A 21,947-nucleotide genomic window follows, 5' to 3' on the forward strand; every position below is an offset into this window, starting at 1 on the left:
GGGCCCGCGGGGTAACAGGGCCGCCAGGCAGCCTCTGTGGGTGCGCGGGGCCCGCCCCGGCCGGGAAGCGCTGCCCCGGGCTCTTACAAGCCCCGGGCCCGTTGCCCAGGGTGGGGCAGGATCGGGCCCTCAGACAGCCGAACCCGCCCGGGGCCGGCCCCGAACCCCGGTCCCCGCGCTGAGCTCCTGGGACAGAAATACCCCCCCCCGCCCCGCGCGGGAGATGGTTTGCTTCGCGCGCAGCCCTCCCCCGCGCACTAGAGGAGATGGTACGTTCCTCTGGTACAGCCTCACTCCCGACGTCCGTTGGCCGCCGGGGCAGGAGCTGTTGGCGAGCGGGGCGCGCGTGAGCGAGTGGGAGCCGCGAGCCGCAGCGGGCAGAGCCCCGCGTCCGCCTGGCACCAGGCCCCGGCCCGGGGGCATGACTCTGTTCGGCGGCGAGGCCGGGGGCTGGAGATGTAAGTAAGGCCCGGCCCGGCCCGGGCGCTGCCCCCCCCCCGCCCCGAGACAAGATGGCAAATGCAAACCCGGCCCAGGGAGCGTCCCGCCCCCGCCCCCCTTTGTACCCCGCGCGGCCCCCAACGGGCTGTTCGCGCGGGCGGGCGGGCGGGGAGGCCCAGGCCCGGGCCCGGTGGATGCTCCGCTGACGCATGGCGGGAGGGGGGGCCGCTCGGATTGACCCCGGCGGGCGGGCGGGCCTGGGCGGTGGCGGCGAGCCCGGGGCTGGACCATGGCAGCCGAGCCTCCCTGCCAGCGCCAGGGCAGCCCCGTCCGGGCGGGGGAGGTCAGAGCGCGCCGCGGAAAGGCCGTTGGGAAAGCGGGTGGCCCGTTGGGCCGCCAGGCCGGGGGGGCGCCTGTTTACTGCCCCGCGGAAGGAAAGAGCTTCCCTGGGCAAGATGGATCAGATTTCCTCCGCTCAGCCGGCCTGAGCGGAGGAAATTCACTCTCAGCATCGGGCTCTTGGTTCAAAACGAGCCTGAGCTGCCATTCCTCTGGGGCTGTGCCATCTTGTCAGGGCAGCCGCAGTAGGAGCCTTGGCACCTCTGCCTCCAGGTATGCCCCCTGATTAGTTGAAGTCCCAGGGCAAAATGCCCACAAAGGAATCAGAGGCGGCACTGTCAGACAGTGAGGCACCAAAAAAGGAGGTTCCTGGACTGGAGGACTGAAGGGAAGCAAATGTTGTACCTGAAAAAGATGGTGGGCGATTGTGGGAATTGCAAAGCAGTGAGTCTGACTTCTGTAACTGGTTTAAAATAATAATTAAAATAGAATGGTAACGCATCTAAATTAACGTGAGATAATAGGGCTAAATCTGCATGGCTTCTGCAAAGGAATATCATGCCTCTGCATCCTATTAGAATTTAACAAAAAGGAGAACAGCTGACGTGATTTATTTGGAGTTTTAAAAAGCTTTTGACAAAGTCCTTCATGACAGGCAACTAAGGAAACTGGAGTCCAAAATAAGGAATTAGCATGGATCAAAAACTGGCTAAGTGACTGAAAAACAAGGAGCAGGATTATTTGGCAAAAGGTTAACAAGGTTCCGTACTATGACCACAGTTTTTAAGATATTTATCAATCATCTGAAAAAGGAGGTGAGGTAGCAACATTTTGCAGGTGACACAGGATCATTTTAGATTAGTTAACACTAGAGAAGACCACGAGGAACTTCAGAAGGACCCAGTTAAGCTAGGTGAATGGGCAGCATGGTGGGAAATAATATTCCATGTTGAGAAATGCAAGGCAATGCACATGGGAAGAAATAATTTGAACTACTCCTACACCTTGTTGTGTTCTAAATTAACTGCAAAGACTCAAGAAAAAGGTCCTGGATGTCACTCAGTGAAAGTTGGCAGCTGTAATCAAAAACCCAAAATGTTAGGGTGCTTAAAGAACTGAATGGGTAATAATAAAAATATTATAATGCCATTTTATAAATCAGTGGTCTGGCTTCACCAGCAATACTGTATTCAGTTCTGGCCACTACATCGCTAGAAGGATATAGCAATAATTGATGGGTTTCAAAGATGGGTGACAAAAATAATTGATGTATAATTCTGTATGTGGCAAGATTGAAGAGATGGGGTCTGTTTAGTTTAGGGAGGGGCTGTGTGGAAGTATACAAAGCACTGAGGAATACAAAATAATGAGTGGTCTAGAGAAGAGAGATCAAGAACTCCTGTTCACCCTCTCTGATTACTAGAACAAAGAGATGGTCAAATTGAAAGACAGCAAATGTAAAACTGTTAAAAGGAAATTCATTATACAAAGCATAATTCAGCTGTGGAACTCGCTGCCACAAGATATTGATGAAGCCAAGGGTCTAAGACAGAATGGACATTTATATTGAGAATGAGGACATCTGTAGCTCCTTCAGAAAGGATATTAACACCAATATTTTTAGATGGAATGTGAACACTCCTTCAGGGTATAAGCCAACTATGAAAGGATTTTGGGAAGACCCTTCCCCTAGGGGCAGGTTATTTCATTATTGTCCACTATGGGGTTTCTTGCACATCCGTCTGAAGCATGTGATGCTGGCCACTGTCAGATGATGGATCTGTGAGGCCCTGATCTGGTGTGAGAATTCCAACATTCTGTTGATTGATGGTCTGTTGGAGTTTGCATGCTGTTTGACAGTAGCTTAGGCTGAAGCCCTATCTGAGCTAGCATAAAACAATGTTAGTGACACTGTATTGCAGAAGCACTTGTACTACAGTGATGGGGATCATAGAAGAGTAGGGTTGGAAGAGACCTCAGGAGGTCATCTAGTCCCACCCCCCACTCAAAGCAGGACCAACCCCAACTAAATCATCCCAGCCAGGGCTTTGTCAAGCAGGCCTTAAAAACCTCTAAGGATGGAGATTCCACCACCTCCCTGGGGAACCCATTCCAGTGCTTCACCACCCTCCTAGTGAAATAGTTTTTCCTAATATCCAACCTCGACCTCCCACACTGCAACTTGAGACCATTGCTCCTTGTTCTGTCATCTGCCACCACTGAGAACAGTCTAGATCCATCCTCTTTGGAACCCCTCTTCAGGCTGCTATCAAATCCCCCCTCATCCTTCTGCAGACTAAATAATCCCAGTTCCCTCAGCCTCTTCCCATAAATCATGTGCCCCAGCCCCCTGATCATTTTCGTTGCCTTCTGCTGTCCTCTCTCCAATTTGTCCACATCCTTTCTGTAGTGGGGGCCCCAAAACTGGATGCAGTACTCCAGATGTGGCCTCATCAGGGCTGAATAGAGGGGAATAATAATAGTCACATAAGTACCTTAGATAGAGAACATGGTTTGTTGTCTTGCTGGTTCTTACCAAAGCTCATCAAGACTGCATTTGACAGAACCATTTTGTAGTGTCATCGCACAGTACACCCTACAGCCAGGGGTGTACCAGCACATTATGGGGCTCCTGAGACGACACCTCCATAGTGGCCAGCTGGAAGCTGGAGTTTTGGGATAAATCCTAATGTAAGGCACTGCCTCGTTGTGGGATGAGTTAGCACTGGCTGAAGTAGTGCAGCTGCGTGACTTGTGGATTCCCAACCACACTGGGGAGAAATTGTTGTAGGCTACACAGGTTCAACCGGACCTGAGCTAAAGACCTTATCCTTTCCCCCCACTTACAACCTGGGCTTACAAAATGATGGGGACAGTTTCTGTGTCTGCACTAGTGTTCTTTCCATATGATGGTTTGTGCAAAACCTTTTCACTTGATAGTATTTGAAGTTCCGGTGCAGGCTGGTCTAGGTCCACCCATAAGTAAAACCCCTCCCCATCAACTCAAGGGAGAAATCACGAAGTCCAGGCTCCAGTTGATTACGGGGGACAACAAAGGAGAAAACAGGAATGGGAGTGAGGTCAAAGTTTGAAAATCAGGGAACCAGATTGGAACACCAAGCAGAGAATCTTGGACAGCGCCTACCCCGCCTCAACGGTGTCCAAGGAATCAGGGGACACGGCCCAGAAGAATTCTGCATGAAGATATGAGCAACAAGGGACTGGAAATGGGCCCCACCATAGCAGATCACGTCCCCTCTTCTCCCGCCCCCCCCCACACACACTCCCTATGTAGCTTCCTTCTCCTGGAGTGATGGATGGAAACTGACCAATGCCAAGAGGAAGGGAGCCATGGATGAGATATGTGTAGATTAGGAGGGACAAGGAAAAGTGCAACCAGAAGAAGGGCTGCAGCCTGACACACCCTGCATAGATGTGCACCAGCATCGTCTTCTTGCTGCAGAAGGGACAAGTGTCCAGGGAGTTCGTGGACTGTGCCAGGTACACGCCCATGATCTTGGCTCCATGGAGGAGCCCCTAACTAATAACCCGGGTGTGAGTGGTGTGCAGGCTGATCCACCAGGATTCCTTGCCCTCCTCAGGTGGTAACAGGTTCCACCACCTGGTGTTGAGGCAGAATACAAGAGTGAGGAAGTGGATGTTATGAAGCATGAGCAGCAAAACCTTGCCACTTCTTGTGGGTGGGGTCCTGATCTTGACAGGGAGTTCCAAAGGCTGGCTTCTATTATAATTATTTAGTTAAAGATCCAGCAGACTCCAGCATGCTTCTTGGGGCACTGCGCCCTCACATACCCCAGAAATGTAGGCTGTGCTCTCACAAAACGGGCCCCAAAGATCAGTAGCATGGCAGCCCTGGGGTGCATTGTGCTCAAGAGTGCCAAGCCAGGTAGGCCTAGTTCGGGGTTCGTTCTTCCTTTCACAGATGGATTGGAGAAGCTATTTTAATTGGCAAGGCATCGGTAGTAAAAAGTGCCCCTCCTTCCATTCCTTCTCCAGCAAGTGGGGTGGCATGCTCCTAGATGGACTGCAGCATCACCAGGGCCAGGTGAGGGGGAGAGGATCTTGGTCTCTGTCCCTTCTTGGGAGGCAGTGATGCTCAGATGGGTCAGGACTGGAGACTTCTTAGGCTCTAGTCACTCCCTGGAGCCAGGTCTCGCTCCCAACTCTGTCCAAGCTCTGGGAGTGGATAGCTGTGCCCATCCACTGGCCTTGCACTGGGTGGATGTTGCTAGCACCTCAGCTAGGGTCTGGCCTTGTAGGGGACTCCCTGCCCAGCAGGGTGAAAGCCTGGCAGCAATGCGGTTTGAAATCCCCAGTGTGGTCAGGGATTCAGTTAGCAGTGATTGCACATGAGGCCTGTGGGGAAGCTGCAGGGTGGAGGTTTTGCTCCACATGTGGTCAGCCAGAGATGGAAGGTAAGCAGAGAAATCACTGAAGGCTCCAAGAGGAAGAAAACATTGTTTCCTGGGTTCCCCCTAGGGGTCTCTACAGAGGGAGCTCTCAGCTTGGATCTCCTTGGGGGTTTCTTGTCTTCAGTATTTTATCATATTGGCTTCTACAAACCCTCATACAAATCCAGGAATTCAAAGGCCCGCCACTTCCCTTCAGTCTCTTCCACTTGCACCCCAAGTCACCCATTAGATCCACATGACCATCCACCCTTTGCCTCTGTAAATCTGCCTCCCACTTCTGCTGCTCTGCGTGGTTCCTCAGTATCCTGATCATCTCCGAACCTGACTGTTACCCACCCCATGGCCCTCAGTGCCCCCCATCACCTCAGTACCTGCCTGCCACCCACCTCATGGCCCCACCCCATCACCTCAGTACTTCACTACTACCCCCCCGATAGCTCCATCCCCATCACCTCAGTATCTGACTGCCACCTGCCGCATGGCACCTCAGTGCCCCCAATCACCTCAGTACCTGACTGCCATTCACCCCATGACCCTCTGTGCCCCCCAATCACCTCAGTACCTGACTGCCATTCACCCCATGACCCTCTGTGCCCCCCAATTACCTCAGTACCTGACTGCCACCTGCCCCATGATCCTCAGTACCTGATGGCCACCTGCCCCAGGACCCTCATTGCCCCCCAATCACCTCAGTACCTGATGGCCACCTGCCTCATTGTCCCACCCCATCACCTCAGTACTTCACTACTACCCCCCCGATAGCCCCATCCCCGTCACCTCAGTACCTGACTGTCACCTGCCCCATGGCACCTCAGTGCCCCCCAATTTCCTCAGTATCTGACTGCCACCTGCCCCATGGCCCTTCAGTGCCCCCGTCACCTCAGTACCTGACTCCACCCGCCCCATGGCCTCACCTCATACCTGACTCCACCCACCCCATGGCCCTACCTCCATCACCTGAGTATCACCTGTCCCATGGCTCCTCAGCTCCATGCCTCTTGCCGAGGTGGGTTTTTTTTGCCAGCAAAGCAGGAGAGTTTTGTTCGCGGAAAGAGCATTGTAGTGTGTGCGGTTTTGTTGATGAAATCTGACTTTTGTTGACAAAAGTCTGTAGTGTAGACAGGGCATTAGTGTTGCTAATGTGCCTGCATGGAAGTGTTACTATGAAATCTCAAATCACTCCCATTGTCCACCTCAATGCCAGCAGAAGTCACACCAGACAGTCCTTGGCTTCTCCACTAGTCGCTTGTTATGTTGGTGAGATTTTGTTTGTGTGCGTGATATGGACACTTCCCCACTGGGAACTAGACACACAACCCAGAGACCAGTGAGTAGCATCAGCGGTTTAGTCTCCACCAAGCTATGCTGCAGTTCAAATAGGCAACAATAGTTTTTGGAAGTCCTGGACAACTAGAGCATTATCTGGTCGACAGGATACAGTAAAAGTTGTACTAATTTTCAAAAAAGGAAGCAGGGCTGATCCTGGCAATTCCTGCCTTGGAAGTCTAATTTCTAACCCTAGTAAAATAATAGAACAAATATTAAAAGCAAAAAGAAAGCACTCTTTGGAGGATAAAGGCACTATGAGCAATAACGAGAACAGATTTTAAAAGACGAGTTCAAACCAAAAAAATCTTGCTCATGCTTTTCGACAAAATTAGATATAGTTAGAGGTTAGTAAAGTATTTGCCACAGTGACTCACAAAAATCATATTCTTAAAATAGATTCAGATTGGCTTTGATATGGATATTACATGGGCTAAAAATTGATTATTAAACCCTAGACAAAGGGTATTGAAAAGGAGCAGTTTAAATTGCAGGCGGAGAGGTGGGGATCCAGGTGGATAGGGGTTGGAAGAAGGTAAACGTCATGTTAGTGAAACGTGCCAGAGTGCCAGTCAATGGGATAGAGTAAGATGCTATTCAACATAAGAGTAGTTGAATCTGGCCTTAAATTTGCAGATGACACTAAATTGGGATAGTTGCCTACAGCAGAGAGGCTAGAAATAATACCGGTGAATTGAGAGAAACTGGAAAGATGGGCAAAAAATAAAATGAGATTCCTCTTGGAATAAAGTGCACAGTGATTTGGGGATAATATCATCCGATTTACAGATTTTTTCAAGGGAAGAGTGAAACCTGGAGGACAGTGATGCTGAAAGAGACTGACAGGTGACAGTAGAGGGCAAATTAGACATGGATGTGCAGTGTGATGTGGCAACAATGCTGTTTTGGACAGAGACATCACATCGTGGACAAGGAATGAATAGTCCCGATCTGCGTGACGCACCTGGAATAGGGTGTTCGGTTCTGGACACCTCGCTCCCAGAAGAGAGTGTGAAACTGGAAGGGGTTCAGAGAAGAGCAGCAGAATGAAGAGACAGACTGGTCATAGAGGAGCTGAATAGATAGCATGGCTAAGGTGGGGACATGACAGCAGCCTGCAAATATGGAGCCTGTAAACACCAAGGAGGAAGAATTATTGGCTGGTACAAGGTGGTGCAGATAGGAGCAGTAGGATGGAGTGATAATGTGTAGTACAGGTTTCCTAGTGCTGGAAGGAACCTATTGCTTGAGGACAATTCAAGCTAGATGGGACAAAGCCCTGGAGGATATACTCCAGGGGACAATCCTGCACTGGCAGGGAAAGGGGCTAGATGACCCAGGAAACGGGCCTGAACCAAACCTTGGATCCAGATCCCTGTTTCCACATCTGGCCCTTCCTCTTTCATGCGCTGAGCCTAGCACCCAGAACTTTGCCTGTGAATCTCATATCTTGGGGCCATCCGTGTTGTTTCTTCTTCTGAGGCATAAAGGCCAATCCCCTGAGACACCCAGCCCCCACCCCAACACTTTACCGTATTGCCTTGCTGCTGTTATGTGTGTTGCCTAGAGGCCCAGAGGCGCTATTGCTGTCCAGACACAGTGAGACGCAGTCTTTGCCCCAAAGAGCATACAGTCTAAATAGACAAGGTAGAGGGGCTGTGACTTTGCAAAGGTGACAAAGATCTGGGAATAGAACCTAATTCTCCTGAATCCCAAGCCAGTGCTCCACCCATTAGACCACACTGCCTGCCAGCATGGCCTTGCTGGAGTGAGAGTCTGGGAGCAGCATCACTGCAAGGCAGTGGCAATGTGAAAGGTCTCCCAAGTACGCAGGCACATGAGTGGGGGTATCTTGGGATGGTTTCCCCCTCCCACCCCATTCCTTCTTAGCAGTGCCAGGCCATCTCTGCAGAGTCTGTCGCAGCTGAGAGATCTGTTGTTTGCCTGGGAACACCTATTAGCATTTCATGAATATTAATTCAGCTGGTACTTGGGCTCTGGGAGAAGCGTTCCAGAAGATGGGGCCCCGGGGATTACTGCAAACAAGAGGAGACAATGCTCATTGCACAGGTGATGATGTGCAGACGTGTAACAGGTGCAAATGGAGGGCCATGGAGAGAGGAGGGGCTGTCGGAGCAGCTCAGACCCTTCCAAGGCACTGGCAACCAGCATACTAGTGGAGTCCTAAAGGTTACTAAAGACTCACTGTCAAGATAAAGAACTGGCAGCTACAGGAAGTGCATCTGCTTGGCTGGGGCCCTGCCTGGAATTCCGCAGCTCTCAAAGTCCTGTCCCAGCACATACTGGGTGTTGTGTGGGCCCAGCTCAGCCATTCCTAAATCCTGCTCTGGATCTCTGCGGGGCATTACACGTGGACTCTGCAGGGGAACAGAGTAATGGTGGAGCCAGCATGATCTGCGGTTGCATGGCGGACCGTCACTACTCTCTGGATTCAGCAGCAAAGATACTCAGGTGATGAGCGCAGTCAGTACCAAGATAGATTTCCAGTCCGGGTGCTGGGATGTGCAAACGTGGATGGAAAGCAGGAGCTGCGCTGATGGGAATGGTGAGCTCTTAGTCTGGGCTTTTGCTCCTACTGCATGTAACTCCCGCAGATCTGTATGTGCAAAGCACCCCCCTGGGGAGGTTCCTTCACTCATTCTCTCCACCATGGGAAGGCAGAGGAGCTTTCACCTCCATCCCCCATGCTATTTCCTGCCAGCTCTGAGCCTATGTACTCCTGACACTGAGCCCTGAGACTCCCCAGCACTGACTGGGGCTGGCACACGGGGTAGGTGGACAGTGATGGTCCATGGCAGCTTTGATTGTGGTGGTGGGATCGGTGGATAATGGTCTTGCTTGAAAGGTTGTTGCATCCTCCCCAAGCGGCACTGGACCCTAGTTCCCCCTTTGGCAGGACCATCACTATAGGGGCTTTCCTTCTACTGGGCTGGGAGAACATTAGTGTCCCGCACTGAAAGGCAGCAGGCAGCAGCTGTTTGTGACATCCAGCTGAGTGACATCTTGCCAGGCTGGCTTGGCCTTGTATTTTTCTGCAAATTTTGTTTCCAGGCAGCCTTCTGGGCCCAGTCAGCACAGTTCACACTCAGCTGAAGGCAGACCAGCCAGGGGTGGTTTGTTCAGCTAGTGACGCTGGAAGCAGACAGGGTTAATGCACCGTGTTCTCTACCTGGGCTGACCCGTGCAGTTCTTAAGCCAGGTCAAAACATTCTCTGTCCTGATCCAGCACAACTTCATTCAAGCCCTGTGTGGTTGGGGTCATATTATTATTGGTACTGCAGCAGCATCTAGAATCTCCAGCCGAGATCTGGTCCCCATTGTGCTGGCCTCTGTACATATACACGGTCCTTGGGAGCCAAAAAATCTCACCGCCTTATAGGTGAGACCACGTTATATCGGGTTTGGTCCAGTACGGTGTACCAGACTGGACCGGCTTCCCTGGCGGTGAGTTAAAGGGCCCGGTGCTCCAGCCGCTGCAGGAAGCCTCTGGCCCTTTAAATCACTGCCAGAGCCCTGGTGGGGATTTAAAGGGCCCGGTGCGCCAGCTGCTGTGGGGAGCCCCGGGCCCTTTAAGTCACCGCCGGAGCTCTGGCAGTGGGGCTCGGGTGGTGATTTAAAGGGCCCGGTGCTCCACACGAATTTGGATATAACGCGGTAAAGCAGCGTGGCTCAGGTGGCGCTTTAAAGGGCCCGGGGCTCCCCGCTCCTTTACCGTGTTGTATCCAAATTCGTGTTCTATCAGGTCGTGTTCTATCTGGGTAGAGGTGTACTAACAAAGAGATTGTCCCTGCCCCAAAGAGCTTACAGGCTAGCTAGACGGAGGAGGGGAAGCAGCTTGCTTAAGGTCACACAATAGGTCAGTGGTAGAGGCCTCCTAAGTCTTTAATACCTTATCTACTGATCCATGCTGTTGCTAATAAATACGAGGCTTGAATCCATGACCCTAAGATTAAGAGTTTTATGCTCACCCAGTGAAGCCACCAAGTAAGGATGGCATCAGTCGCAAGAAATCATTTGCTGCCCTGGCAATGGGCCCAGCAGCACTGCTTCTAGTGGAGCAGATAGGGGCGGGCTCCTCCCATCTGTTCGTTCACCACGAGCAAAGAGAAGAGGGCAGGATTCCTGTGCCCACCTGGAATGGACTTTGGATGCAGCTCCTGCCATGAGAAGAACCAGGACTGGATGTCAGTGGGCTGCAAGGCCAAGCACAGCCCCTCACTTGGTTGTTTGCCTGCAGCAATAGAGGAACCTTAACTGTGGTGCTGGGACTATGTAACTTCTGCCATTGGAAGCTGGGAATCACCATCTGCTGATAGTGTCTGCAGAGAGACTGCCTCACACAGGAGTCGCCTAGGGTGCCCCAGTCTTTTGAAGGCCCTTTCTAAAGCAGGCCACCAGCCTGGGCCATGTCTGGCAGTGGCCAGGGTACCTCCTGGGCTAAGAAGAAAGGACTGAAATGAAGCTCTCAGAGTAAGTGCAAAGAGAGTGCATTTGTGCCAATGGGAACATATGGCCCTGGAGTACACTGAAACGAAGACACGAGTAATTGATTCCCCAGGGGCAACATTCCTGATGGTCAGATTGCCTTGTCTTTCACTGTTCACCCACCAGGCTTTTTGTAAACTCTAGAGACTCGGGAAACACAGCAGCTGCAAGCCCAGTGTGCTGAAGTTTAGTGACCTGCTAATGCTTGCTCCCCGTAGCTGTGTCAGTGACCATGGTGTACGTGCTGGTGCCTCTACCCTGGGAGGTTACAGAGACCACACTCGTTAGCCTAGAGTGGTCACCAAGCAAAGCCCCTCTGCTGCTCTCCTGGCCACCGCTGGGTAGTCTCCTTCAGGACCTCCTGCCCTCTGCAGCTTCTGCCCTTACTTCCCCAGCAGCTCCCTCAACTCCCTTGGGTGAGCGAGATCAGTGGGTAACCAGCCTTCCCCTGCTGCTGCCGCTCTTTATAAGACCCAGGTTCCTTCCCTTAAGCCCAGTTGGGCAGGAAGGAATCAGTCACAGGTACTCTGGACCCCTCTCTCTCTCTTCCCTTCTCCCCCCCCCTTCTTAAAGGGGCCAGTCAGCCTGTGACAGCCATCAGCTGTGGTGACAATGCAAATAATTACCTTGTGCCCTAAGGCTGTTTAAACCCCTGGGACAGAGACACCTCCCAGCCTCACCTCCTGTGAACTTCACCCCTAGAGGGCCATCTTTGGGGAGGAGGGATAGCTCGGTGGTTTTGAGCATTGGCCTGCTAAACCCAGGGTCGTGAGTTCAATCCTTGAGGGGGCTGTTTAGGGATTTGGGGATTGGTCCTGCTTTGAGCAGGGGGTTGGACTAGATGATCTCCTGAGGTCCCTTCCAACCCTAATAATCTATTATTATAATAAACGACACTTGTACAAAGTATAATACATATTTGTACCTGCCTCTGGAAATTTCCATTACATGCGTCTGACGAAGTGGGTATTCACCCCCGAAAGCTTATGCTCCAATACATGTTAGTCTTTAAGGTGCCACAGGACTCATTGTTCCTTTTTACTTGTACAAAGTGCTGCATATCCATCTGTGCTGATCTTGGGTTCTGAGCCTCTCCACTTCAGCCAGAAATGGTAAGCAGGGGGAGGCTGGGCTGCCGTGTTGTTCAAAAGACCTTCAAAGAAAGCCCAGCACTGTGCTGGAAGAAGTGCTGGCTTGTCAGTGGGTAGGACTCAGGAGGCATCTGGGTGTCAGGTAGGGTAACCAGACGTCCCGTTTTGGCCAGGACAGTCCCTTTTTTAAGCCCTGTCCTGACGGTCCTGACTTTTTTGGCAACAGTGGGCATTTGTCCCATTTGCTCTTGTTAGCTTGATCAGTTGGCAAGAGCAAACAGAACAAATGCTCACTTTCCAAAAAAAAAAAAAAAAGTGGGGTGTGGAGGAACGTGCTGGGGCAAGCAGCGATGCCAGCCCTGCGCAGTGGGGGAGGCAGGGCTCAGGTGGAGGCATGCAGGTCTTGGGCAGGGGGAAGGCAGGGCTCGGGCGAGTAGTGATGCCAGCCCCAGCCTTGCGCAAGCAGTGATGCCAGCCCCGCCTGGGGGGCTCAGGTGAGTGGCTTGGGCTAGCCCCGTACTGGGGGGGTGGGGGAGGCTTGCGCTAGCCCCACGTAGTGTCCTGTTTTCCCTTTGGGAAGTGCGGTCACCCTAGACAGAGGTTGCAGTTGGCTGTCGGTTTCGTCTTCACATCCTGCCCTTACTGCTTGTGTCGTCTGTCCAGTGTCTAGCACAATGGGGTCCAGTCCCTGGACTGGGGTTCCTAGTTACTACCATAATATAGGGACTACCTCTGATAATGGGGCTCTGTCCAGGAACCTGTCCCCTACAGTACCCCAGGCCTGACCAAGAGGGACCATGTACAGGCAGGCCATCAGCCATGTTCTGTAACGGTTAAAGCCCTGCTCATGCAGAATGGAAGCATCAGGCACCCCGGGAGGTTGTGGCAGTCATTGGAGGATCTGGAAAGGAGGGTGCTTAGGCGGTGTGGGTTACTGGTGGTTATGGTGCCTTTGTACCTTCAGCATGTGGAAGTATTGTGTGTGGAGCGTTGCATAGTGGTTGGAACCAGTGACTAGGAGTTAGGACTCTTGTATTCAACTCATGGCTCTGATGCTAGTTTGCTTTTAGGCTAATGTGTTCAAAAGTGGCCTCTGATTTTGGGTGCTTAATATGAGCCTGGTTTTCCGACAGTTAAGGCACCCTGAGCTGCAGTTGAAGTCACGGGTACTGTGAGTGCTCAGCACCTGACAATTGGCCCGCCTGATTTCAAGTCAGGCACCAGAAACTCTCCCCCACCAATCAGAGGCTGTTTTTCAAAATGCGGCCTCTACTATCCCTGTGCCTCGGATACTGACTGACCTGCTTGGGGGGTGAGGGGATGAGGGAGTCACTGTGAAGTGCTTGGAAGTGTGACGTGCTAGAGCTGCCTTGGAGGTCGGTCAGTCAGTCACTGGAATCACTCCTCTGGTTCTCGCTGCTTGTGGGTCACATTCAGAAACGGGGCGGGGGGCTTGAAAACAATAAGAAGATTCCAAAAGTGCCTAAAGGAGCCAGGGCCCAGCTCCTCCAAGGCATTTAGGCACCTGAGTTCCATTGAAATCAGTGGAAGTTACGCGCCTAGGTGGTTCCTGAGAGCCAGTGGGTGTTGGCTGCCAGCTCCCCGAGGTGTTTTTGGAACCCCAACTCTAAGGCAATATACGTCTATTTCTTCTCGTACCCCCCTTCCTTTCTGTTTTCCACTGGCCGTTTCATCCCCGCTCCTAGCCCTGTCTCACTCCCCCGCTGTCTCTTCCCCTAGATTTGGACATGGCCAGAGAACCCAAGCCGAGCCGAGCCAGGCCTGGACAGAAGCGGCAGCATGGCGGCACCCTCTACCAGTGAGTCTGCGTGGCACGTTGTGGTCTGGTGGGGGTGGGGGTGCTGTGCTGAGTGGTGCTTGCTTCTGGGCCTGGGGATTATCCTCAATAGTGTCGGGAGAGCCTCAGAGGGTCTCTCGTGAGACAAGACCTCTACTCCGATGGTCTCTCTTCTCCCACCATCCCTCCTCCCCATATCCCATCTTCTTCAGCTCTTCACTCAGCCAGGTCCTGCTCCCTCCAGGTTCTCCTCCCATAGCCCACAGGGCCTCCTGCACCCCACCACAGCCCAGCCCTTGGGTGGCAGGGCATTCAACTCTCACTCTCTTCTGGCCTCTGGATGACATCTCTAGTCGAGCCACAGGTGACTCCCATAATGCATTGCGTCCCACTGGGGGGGGTGGAAGGGGTGGGGTGGCAGGTGTACCAGCTGAGATGGGGAGGCCTGCTGACCTGCTGAAACGCCATGATGGCTCTCAGCAATGGCACAAAGCCTGCTCTCATGGTAACTCAGCCTCATGTTTTCAAATCTCAGATAAAGTGTCCTAATTACTCATGATCCTCTACTACACCCACTGTATTGGCCTCGCCCTCTACTGGCCGGGGGATCTGAGTGACGGAGACTCTCTTTGAGCTCCCTGGGGAGCTGGTGCTTTGGGCACAGCAGGGGCGGATTCTTTGCGCTGGGGGGTGTGTGTGTGTGGTTTGCTTGCACCATTCTCCCTGGGTTGGACGTGAGGGGGATGGTTTCCTCGCACCGTTCTCTTGGGACGGGGGGGAATAGTTTCCTCTCATTGTTTGTGGGGGAGGGTGATGGTTTCCTCACTCAGTTCTCCCCAAGGGGGGGATGGTTTCCTTGCACTGTTCTCCCCGGGAGGAAGGGGTCAGTTTCTTCGTGCCGCTCTCCTGGGTGGGGTGGGGCGGGGGCGGTTTCCTCACGCTGCTCTCCTGGGCCTTGTGCTGTTCTCCCGGGGGGGGTTCCTCGCACTGCTCTCCTGCGGGGAAGGGGAGGTTTCCTCGCGCCACTCTCCATAGCTGTCAGAAGGCTGCATCTCAATAGAAATTAGGAGCTCTAAAGGTTAATCTGCTTTAGAAATAATATGTTGAAATTCACTGTCCCAGCCTTGAAAATGATTTCCTAGAGATGTTGGTCCCTCTGAGGAAACTGCCAGGGATTGAACTGAGGAGCACAGGTGTTGCCAGACCAGCTTAGACCCAGAGTCATAAGAACAGCCATACTGGGTCAGACCAAAGGTTCATCTAACCCAGTATCCTGTCTTCCAAAAGTGGCCAATGCCAGGTGCTCCAGAGGGAATGAGCAGAACAGGGAATCATCAAATGATCCATCCCCTGTCGCCGATTCCCAGCTTCTGGCAAACAGAGGCTAGGGACACCATCCCTGCCCATCCTGGCTAATAGACTTTGATGGACTTGTCCTCCATGAATTTACCTAGTCGTTTTTTGAACCCTGTTATAGTTTTGGCCTTCTCAACATCCTCTGGCAAGGAGTACCACAGGTTGACTGCGTTGTGTGAAAAAATACTTCCTTTTGTTTGTTTTAAACCTGCTGCCTATTAATTTCATTTGGTGGCCCCTAGTTCTTGTGTTATGGTAAGGCATAATTAACACTTCCTTATTTACTTTCTCCACACTAGTCATGATTTTATATTTATATTACCTCGCAACCTAAAGCTGGCCTCCAGGACCTCTCTCCTATCCTTCCCTATGTCATTGGTATCTACATGTACCACGACCACTGGCTCTTCCCCAGCACTACACATAAGTCTGTCTAGATATCTCAAGAGATCTACAGCTTTCGCACCCGCCATCTTATTCAGTACCCTGCCTCCCAAGGTGGCCAGCACCATATGGTGGAAACCATAGCAAAGCATCTACCTTTCCCTCCCATGTCGTTGGGCCTTATGCTGGAGGGGTACAGAGGGCCCGACACTGAGAGCTGTTTGTAAGCCATTTTTCAAGAGCACTTCCGGTATCTTGATCTAGAGTTCTCCATCTGAGTCTAGAGCATTTCCAGATCACTCTAGACCATTGTGGATTTCTAGATCCAGGGCACTATACTGCTGGGTCCATTTCACAGCTCCTGAGCTCCACACTTTGAGATTTGCCCATCTCTAGTATAGAACTGCAACTAAGGAAGAGGAGCTTTGATCCACTCTCAAGGCACAGCCTTGAGAACCAGCTCTTGGAAGGCCATGCTAATTTGGCTCCCAGCCACTTCAGCTTGCTCGTGTGTCTGGCTTAACCATCTGCAGAGTCCACTCTGGACCCTGAATTGTAATAGAATCTGCTATTGCTCCATCTCCGCACTCATACACATGCCCTCATTACTGGCCAGCCCCCAGGGATCTGGGGCCAGATCTTCCTCTGAATCTGTCAACTCCTCTTTTTGTAAGGGGCTGAACTGAAATTCTGGATCCAGGCATCCTCAGGCAGTGGGTAATTAGTTGGGGCTGGGACCCTTCTCTGCTCGTGAGCCAATCCATCCTTCCCACATTAGCATGGAGGTGGCATAACAGAGCCCTTGAGGCGGGACGCGAAAGCACAGACCTTGCCTTTTGCAACCATCACGGGTAACTGGAGCAGTGAGGGAAGGAAGACAGCCTGGCTCGACTCCCCTGCATGGAGACAGGCAAGGTGGGCAGCCACTGACCTTGCCGAGTAAACTGCGGTGAGTCAGCACTCTCCCTAAGGAGCAGGGCCTGGATCTGGGGAAGGTAGCATGTGGAGCAGGAGGGACACTGCCAGCTGGCAATCTTGCTAGAGAGCACTTGTGCATTGAACTAACTGTTCTGTCAGTTGCCATGGGGATGGTGTCGCAGCCTGCTGGGATGAAGGCAAAGAGGGGACATCCCTGGCCACATGAGATCCATTGTTGCTGCTCGCCCCCCATCCGCAGCTTATTGCGTCTGGGGCACCCTGCTTTTAGGAGCACTGTCCTGCTCACAACATGGCTCATTTATAGTGCACTACAGAGGCAGGTAACACTCTGCAGTGCCTTGCACAGATAAGGAAACTGAGTCAGAGAGGGAGGCCAAGGGACTTGGCCAAGACCACAAATCAAGTCAGAACCAAGAGTAGAATCCAGGCTCATGCCGCATCCAGTGGCTCATAATGCTGCATTTCAGTGGGGCAAGTTGTGGGGACCCATATGGCTCTGCTGCTGAGTAATCGCCTCTGTTTCCTCTCCCACCTATGCAGGGCTCACCTCTGCAGATGGTAAGCTCTTTGGAGTCGGGCCTGTACAGTACATAGTGTGACGGGGCCCCAGTCTGGCACGGGGCCTCTAGATGCCATTGTTATACAGTGCGTAAATCCTATCGCTGGCTACCGTTATGTACAGAGTGGTGTCCTTCCATACGAACGCACCCTCCATTCATATGGAAGGACACTCCGACCCTTGCAGCTCTCCTGACATAGCCGCTAGCCCGTGCATGTTACCTCTCTGTTCTTAGGGAGCCCAGAGAAACATCCGGCCTTTTAGGGGTGTAGGTGCACTGCCTACACCTCCAGACCTCTCTCACTGATTCATTATTATGTATTGAGAGTCGCCCAGGACGCTTGCCATTATACCTACAGGGGGAGACAGGCCTGCCCCTGGGGCTCCCTAGCTAAGTCAGGCAGACAGTATAGTTTGCCTGTTGTGTAACTTGTGAAGCATGTGGTTGTTTTACTGCTCTCTGGGGGTTAATGCTGTTGACAGCATGAAGCTGAATACTCTGCGGGGCTGGGGGAGGGGGAACATTGTTGCATTAGCTAGGAATCGAATCCAGGCCTCCTGCATTGCAGGTGAGACTTCTACCACTGCAGGAACTGGCAGACAGCAACCCCAGTGCTTAGCCAGGAGGACTGATCTATTCACAGTTTTTGTCCAGCTCAGCTGCAGCGATGCTGCCGCTCCAACAGCAGGGCTAGGTTCTGTGTGAGGGGAGGGAGGGAACATATCCTTCCATTTGAAGAATCCTGTTTTGCTTGTGCTTGTTCATTCTCAAGGATACAGGCTGCTTGGGAAGTAGAACGTGGTACAGCGAGCACAGAGGAAATGGCCCGGAGGCGTGCTTGAGGAGAGGCAGCTACTTTCGGGTTCTGCCCTGTTTCACTGCCAGCTTGACAAAGCAGAGTTGGGATTACAAAGAGCTCCATTGTCTGGGGAGCAGATTAGAGGGGGTGGAGTTTTTAATTTTTTTTTTTTTTTTTTTGACAAAAATGAATTGGCTGCTGGTGCTTTACTGGGTGGCAGATCTGGGAGGACTAGGCAGGGGCAACAGGGTGGATTTTCTGTACACTTCAAGCTTGCACTCTATGGGTGCTATCTCCAGCCAGCTGTGAGCTAAGCACACAGCAAATGGAATTGCTGCCAGGCTCCGGCCTGGGAAGCTGCACTGTTATCTTTGCTGCCAGACCTGTGTTTCAGCATGGTGCTGCGAGGGGCCTGCCGGGCTTTCCTGGCCAGTGTGATAGAATCATAGAACCACAGGGTTAGAAGGGACCCCCAGGGTCATGTAATCTAACCCTCTGTCAAGATGCAAGATTTGTTGTGTCTAAATCATCCTTTTGAAAACCTCCAGTGAAGAAGCTTCCACAGCCTGCCTAGGTGTCTGTATCTGTAAGAGCAGTTGGCCAATGGAACAAAGTTTTTCCTGATATTTAATCTAAATCTGCTGTGCTGTAGTTTGAGCCCATTGACTCTTGTCCTGCTTTCTGGGGCAAGAGTGAACAATGTTTCTCCATCTTTTTATGGCAGCCTTTCAGTATTTGAAGACCACTATCATGTCCCTTCTTAATCTCCTTGTGACGTTGCACTCTATATAATTTTATAAATATATGCTAATAAGTGAATATAATGTAATTGGAATATGCTTCATGCAAAAGGCCTCTTGTAAGGTATCCTTGCAAAGCTTATAATCTACTGAATGGGGTCACCCTATTTGTATAAATGTGTCACTCTTGTATCTGAAACTAGAAATATGAACTATAACTCTGAGGGCCTATTGTAATTATGCAAAGTGTGGGCCATTAATGGTGGTTTGGAATCTTGATGGCTCCCATCAACCAGGACAACTGACTGTGGATGGCTCTGTTTGCAGCCAGGCCTTCCTGTGAGTCAGGCTGGGAGGAATGAAGGCTTGGGGGTCTTACAGTGACATGTGATCATGTCACCTGAACTGGAATCCATCTTTAACCTGGTGCTTTTCCATTGAGAAGGAGGGGTGGGAACCCAGGGAGGGACAAAGGATTCCCGCCTTATGCAAAAGAGATATAAGTGGATGGAACAGAACAAAAGAGGCAGCCATCATGGGGAATCCCCTAGCGACCACCTGAGCTGGAACAAGGGCTGTACCGGGGAAAGAATTGTGCCCAGGCCTGGAAGGTGTCCAGTCTGAGGGAAAAACTTACTGACGCACCTCTAAGGGTGTATTCTGTTTGATTAGACATAGATCTGCATGTTTTATTTTATTTTGCTTGGTGACTTAACTTTGTTCTGTCTGTTACTACCTGGAAGCAGTTAAATCCTACTTTCTGTATTTAATAAAATCACTTTTTACTTACTAATTAACTCAGAGTTTGTGTTAATACCTGGGTGGGCAAACAGCTGTGCATAGCTCTCTATCAGTGTTATAGAGGGCGAACAATTTATGAGTTTACCCTGTATAAGCTTTATACAGGGTAAAACGGATTTATTTGGGGTTTGGACCCCATTGGAAGTTGGGCATCTGAGTGTTAAAGGGAGGAACACTTCTGTAAGCTGCTTTCCGGTAAGCCTGCAGCTGTTGAGGAACGTGATCCACACCTGGGTCTGGCTCAAACCAGGCAGGGCACTGATGTCCTAAGCTGACGGGGCAGGAAAGCAGGGGCAGAAGTAGTCTTGGCACATCAGTTGGCAGCTCCCAAGGGGGGTTCTGTGATCCAACCCATCACACTCCTCTTTTCCAAACTAAACCTACCCTGTTCCTTCAGCCTTTGCTCATATGACTTGCATTCCAGCCCTTCGAGCATCTTTGTCGCTCACCTCTGGATCCTTTCCAGTTTCTCCACATCCTTTCTATGCATTGGTGACCAAAACTGGACACACTACTCCAGCTGAGGCCTAACCAGCACCAAGTAGAGCGGTACTGTCACTCCCATGCTATGCCTCTGTTAATGCAACCAAAATGGCAATTGCTTTTTTTGCCGCAGCATCACATTGCTGACTCATGTTGAGGTTGTGATCCACCACAACTCCCAGATCTTTCTCAGCAGTGCTGCTGCCAAGCCAGTTATCCCCCATTCTGTATTCGTGCATTTGGTTTTTCTTCCCTCAGTGTAGCACCTTACATTTGTCTTTGCTGAATTTCATTTTGTTGTCTTTAGCCCATTTCCCCAATATATCAAGATCCCTCTGAATTTTAGCTTTATCCTCCAAAGTGTTGGCAGCTTTCCCCCCTCAGCTTTGTGTCATCTGCACATTTGATCAGTATGCTCTTTATTCCTACATCCTGGTTATTAAAACAGATGTTAAACAACACCGGATCCAGAACAGAGCCCTGTGGAACCCCACTTGAGACCTCCCTCCAACCTGACATCATTCCATTACTAGTTACTCTTTGTTCGTGGTTGTTTAACCAATTATGTATTCTACTTAATGTGAGTTCCGTCAAGCCCTCATTTCTCCAGCTAACTTATCAGAATGTCAGATGGAGCCGATCCCAGCACAGCAATCCTCTTTCCTGGAACATCAACTCATTGTCGAAGAAGTCAAAGCCCTCTCACTGACATCACCTGTGTAGCCTCACATTTACTTCCACGATTTGACGGTCCCTGCCCAGCCTTTTCCTTCAACGGGGAAGATGGACGAGAACTCCACTGGCACCCCAAACTCTTTTATCCTTCTTCCCAGAGCCATGTAGTCTGCCACAGTCAGTACCTTAGATTGCTGACGCTAGGGTAGAGTCCTCACTGGCCACCCCTCCAGCCGGAAGTGAAATCACTCCGGCTGTCCATTGCCATTGCAGAGCTGGGGGCACCAACGGCTCTTGCTGGGATGCAAGGGAGGGCTGTGAAAGCGCTTTGCCAGTCAGCAGGAGTCGTGTGCATAGGGAGATCACGATGCCTCCCAGTAACCATGTCACAGACGCGGGGTGGACAAAAATTGATGATTTTTTTAAAAAACAAATGGATTTTTTATATAAATGGATTTTTTTTCCATTTTGATATTTGAATTATAATAATTTTTTAACAATAAACCTGTTTAAAATGAAATCTGAATTTAATACAAAGTATGTTATGGCTAAAACTTACTATAAACTCTTAAAACACTGAAATAAAAAATAAATATGCTAAATCCAGGAATCTCTGTTTTTAAAAACAAAACAAAACAAAAAAACCTGCTTTTCTGTATAAAGAAAGATTCGGGGAAAACACCTAATTTTGGAGGTCAAACTTTATAAATGTGGCACAATAGATCATGTACTGTATTAAGGGTTTGTTATGTGTTTAATTAAATTCCAGTTACCACCCTAATGCAGCTTGACACAGACCATGAACAAAAGGTTAATTATCTAGTAAATAAGCAATAGATCATTGCTATTTTGTAATCTACTAAACTGTACATTAATAAGAATCTGAAAATATTAAGCTATATCATTGCTTAAATAAATCTATATAGTTATAATATATTCTCTTAGGCAGCAAAAATATGTACTAAATCTAGTATAAAGGCTCTATTTAGTTGTAAGTCAACATGTTTTAATGGTTATATCAACCAGTGAGAATGCATTTTTCTTTAGAAAATAGCTAAAGTACAAATGGAAAAGTTGATTAAAATCAGTGATTTACACTGAGGCTTTCCACTTGGTGAGTTAAATCAACCCACTCTGTGCAGGCCCCTGTCCGTGTCCTAGAACTCCTCCTCCAATGTCAGAACCCCTTTTTTCTCATCCTGACACTCTCCTTTCCCTGTCCCCCTCTGTTATCCCTTGGGAGCCTAACCCTCTCTCCGCCACCTTCTTCTCTGTC

The 21,947-nt window shown here is 50.7% G+C and overlaps 1 protein-coding gene across 2 annotated transcripts in view; it reads left to right on the top strand.

The window, feature by feature from the left end:
* The first annotated feature begins 208 nt into the window (after nucleotides 1-208).
* LOC123349200 (heterogeneous nuclear ribonucleoprotein C-like 2) overlaps nucleotides 209-21,947 on the top strand; it is a 46,851-nt gene continuing 25,112 nt past the window's right edge. Inside the window, exons 1-2 of one of the 2 annotated variants that reach the window (XM_044987063.1) lie at nucleotides 209-458; nucleotides 13,877-13,955. In XM_044987063.1, coding sequence (XP_044842998.1) covers nucleotides 224-458; nucleotides 13,877-13,955 — 314 coding nt within the window. In that variant the 5' untranslated portion in view covers nucleotides 209-223. Of the gene's footprint in view, nucleotides 459-1,090; nucleotides 1,225-13,876; nucleotides 13,956-21,947 lie in introns of those variants that run through there. The other variant, XM_044987064.1, reaches the window with a different exon arrangement.

This window comes from Mauremys mutica, chromosome 14 (assembly GCF_020497125.1).
Source record: "Mauremys mutica isolate MM-2020 ecotype Southern chromosome 14, ASM2049712v1, whole genome shotgun sequence".
Lineage (NCBI taxonomy): Eukaryota > Metazoa > Chordata > Testudines > Geoemydidae > Mauremys > Mauremys mutica.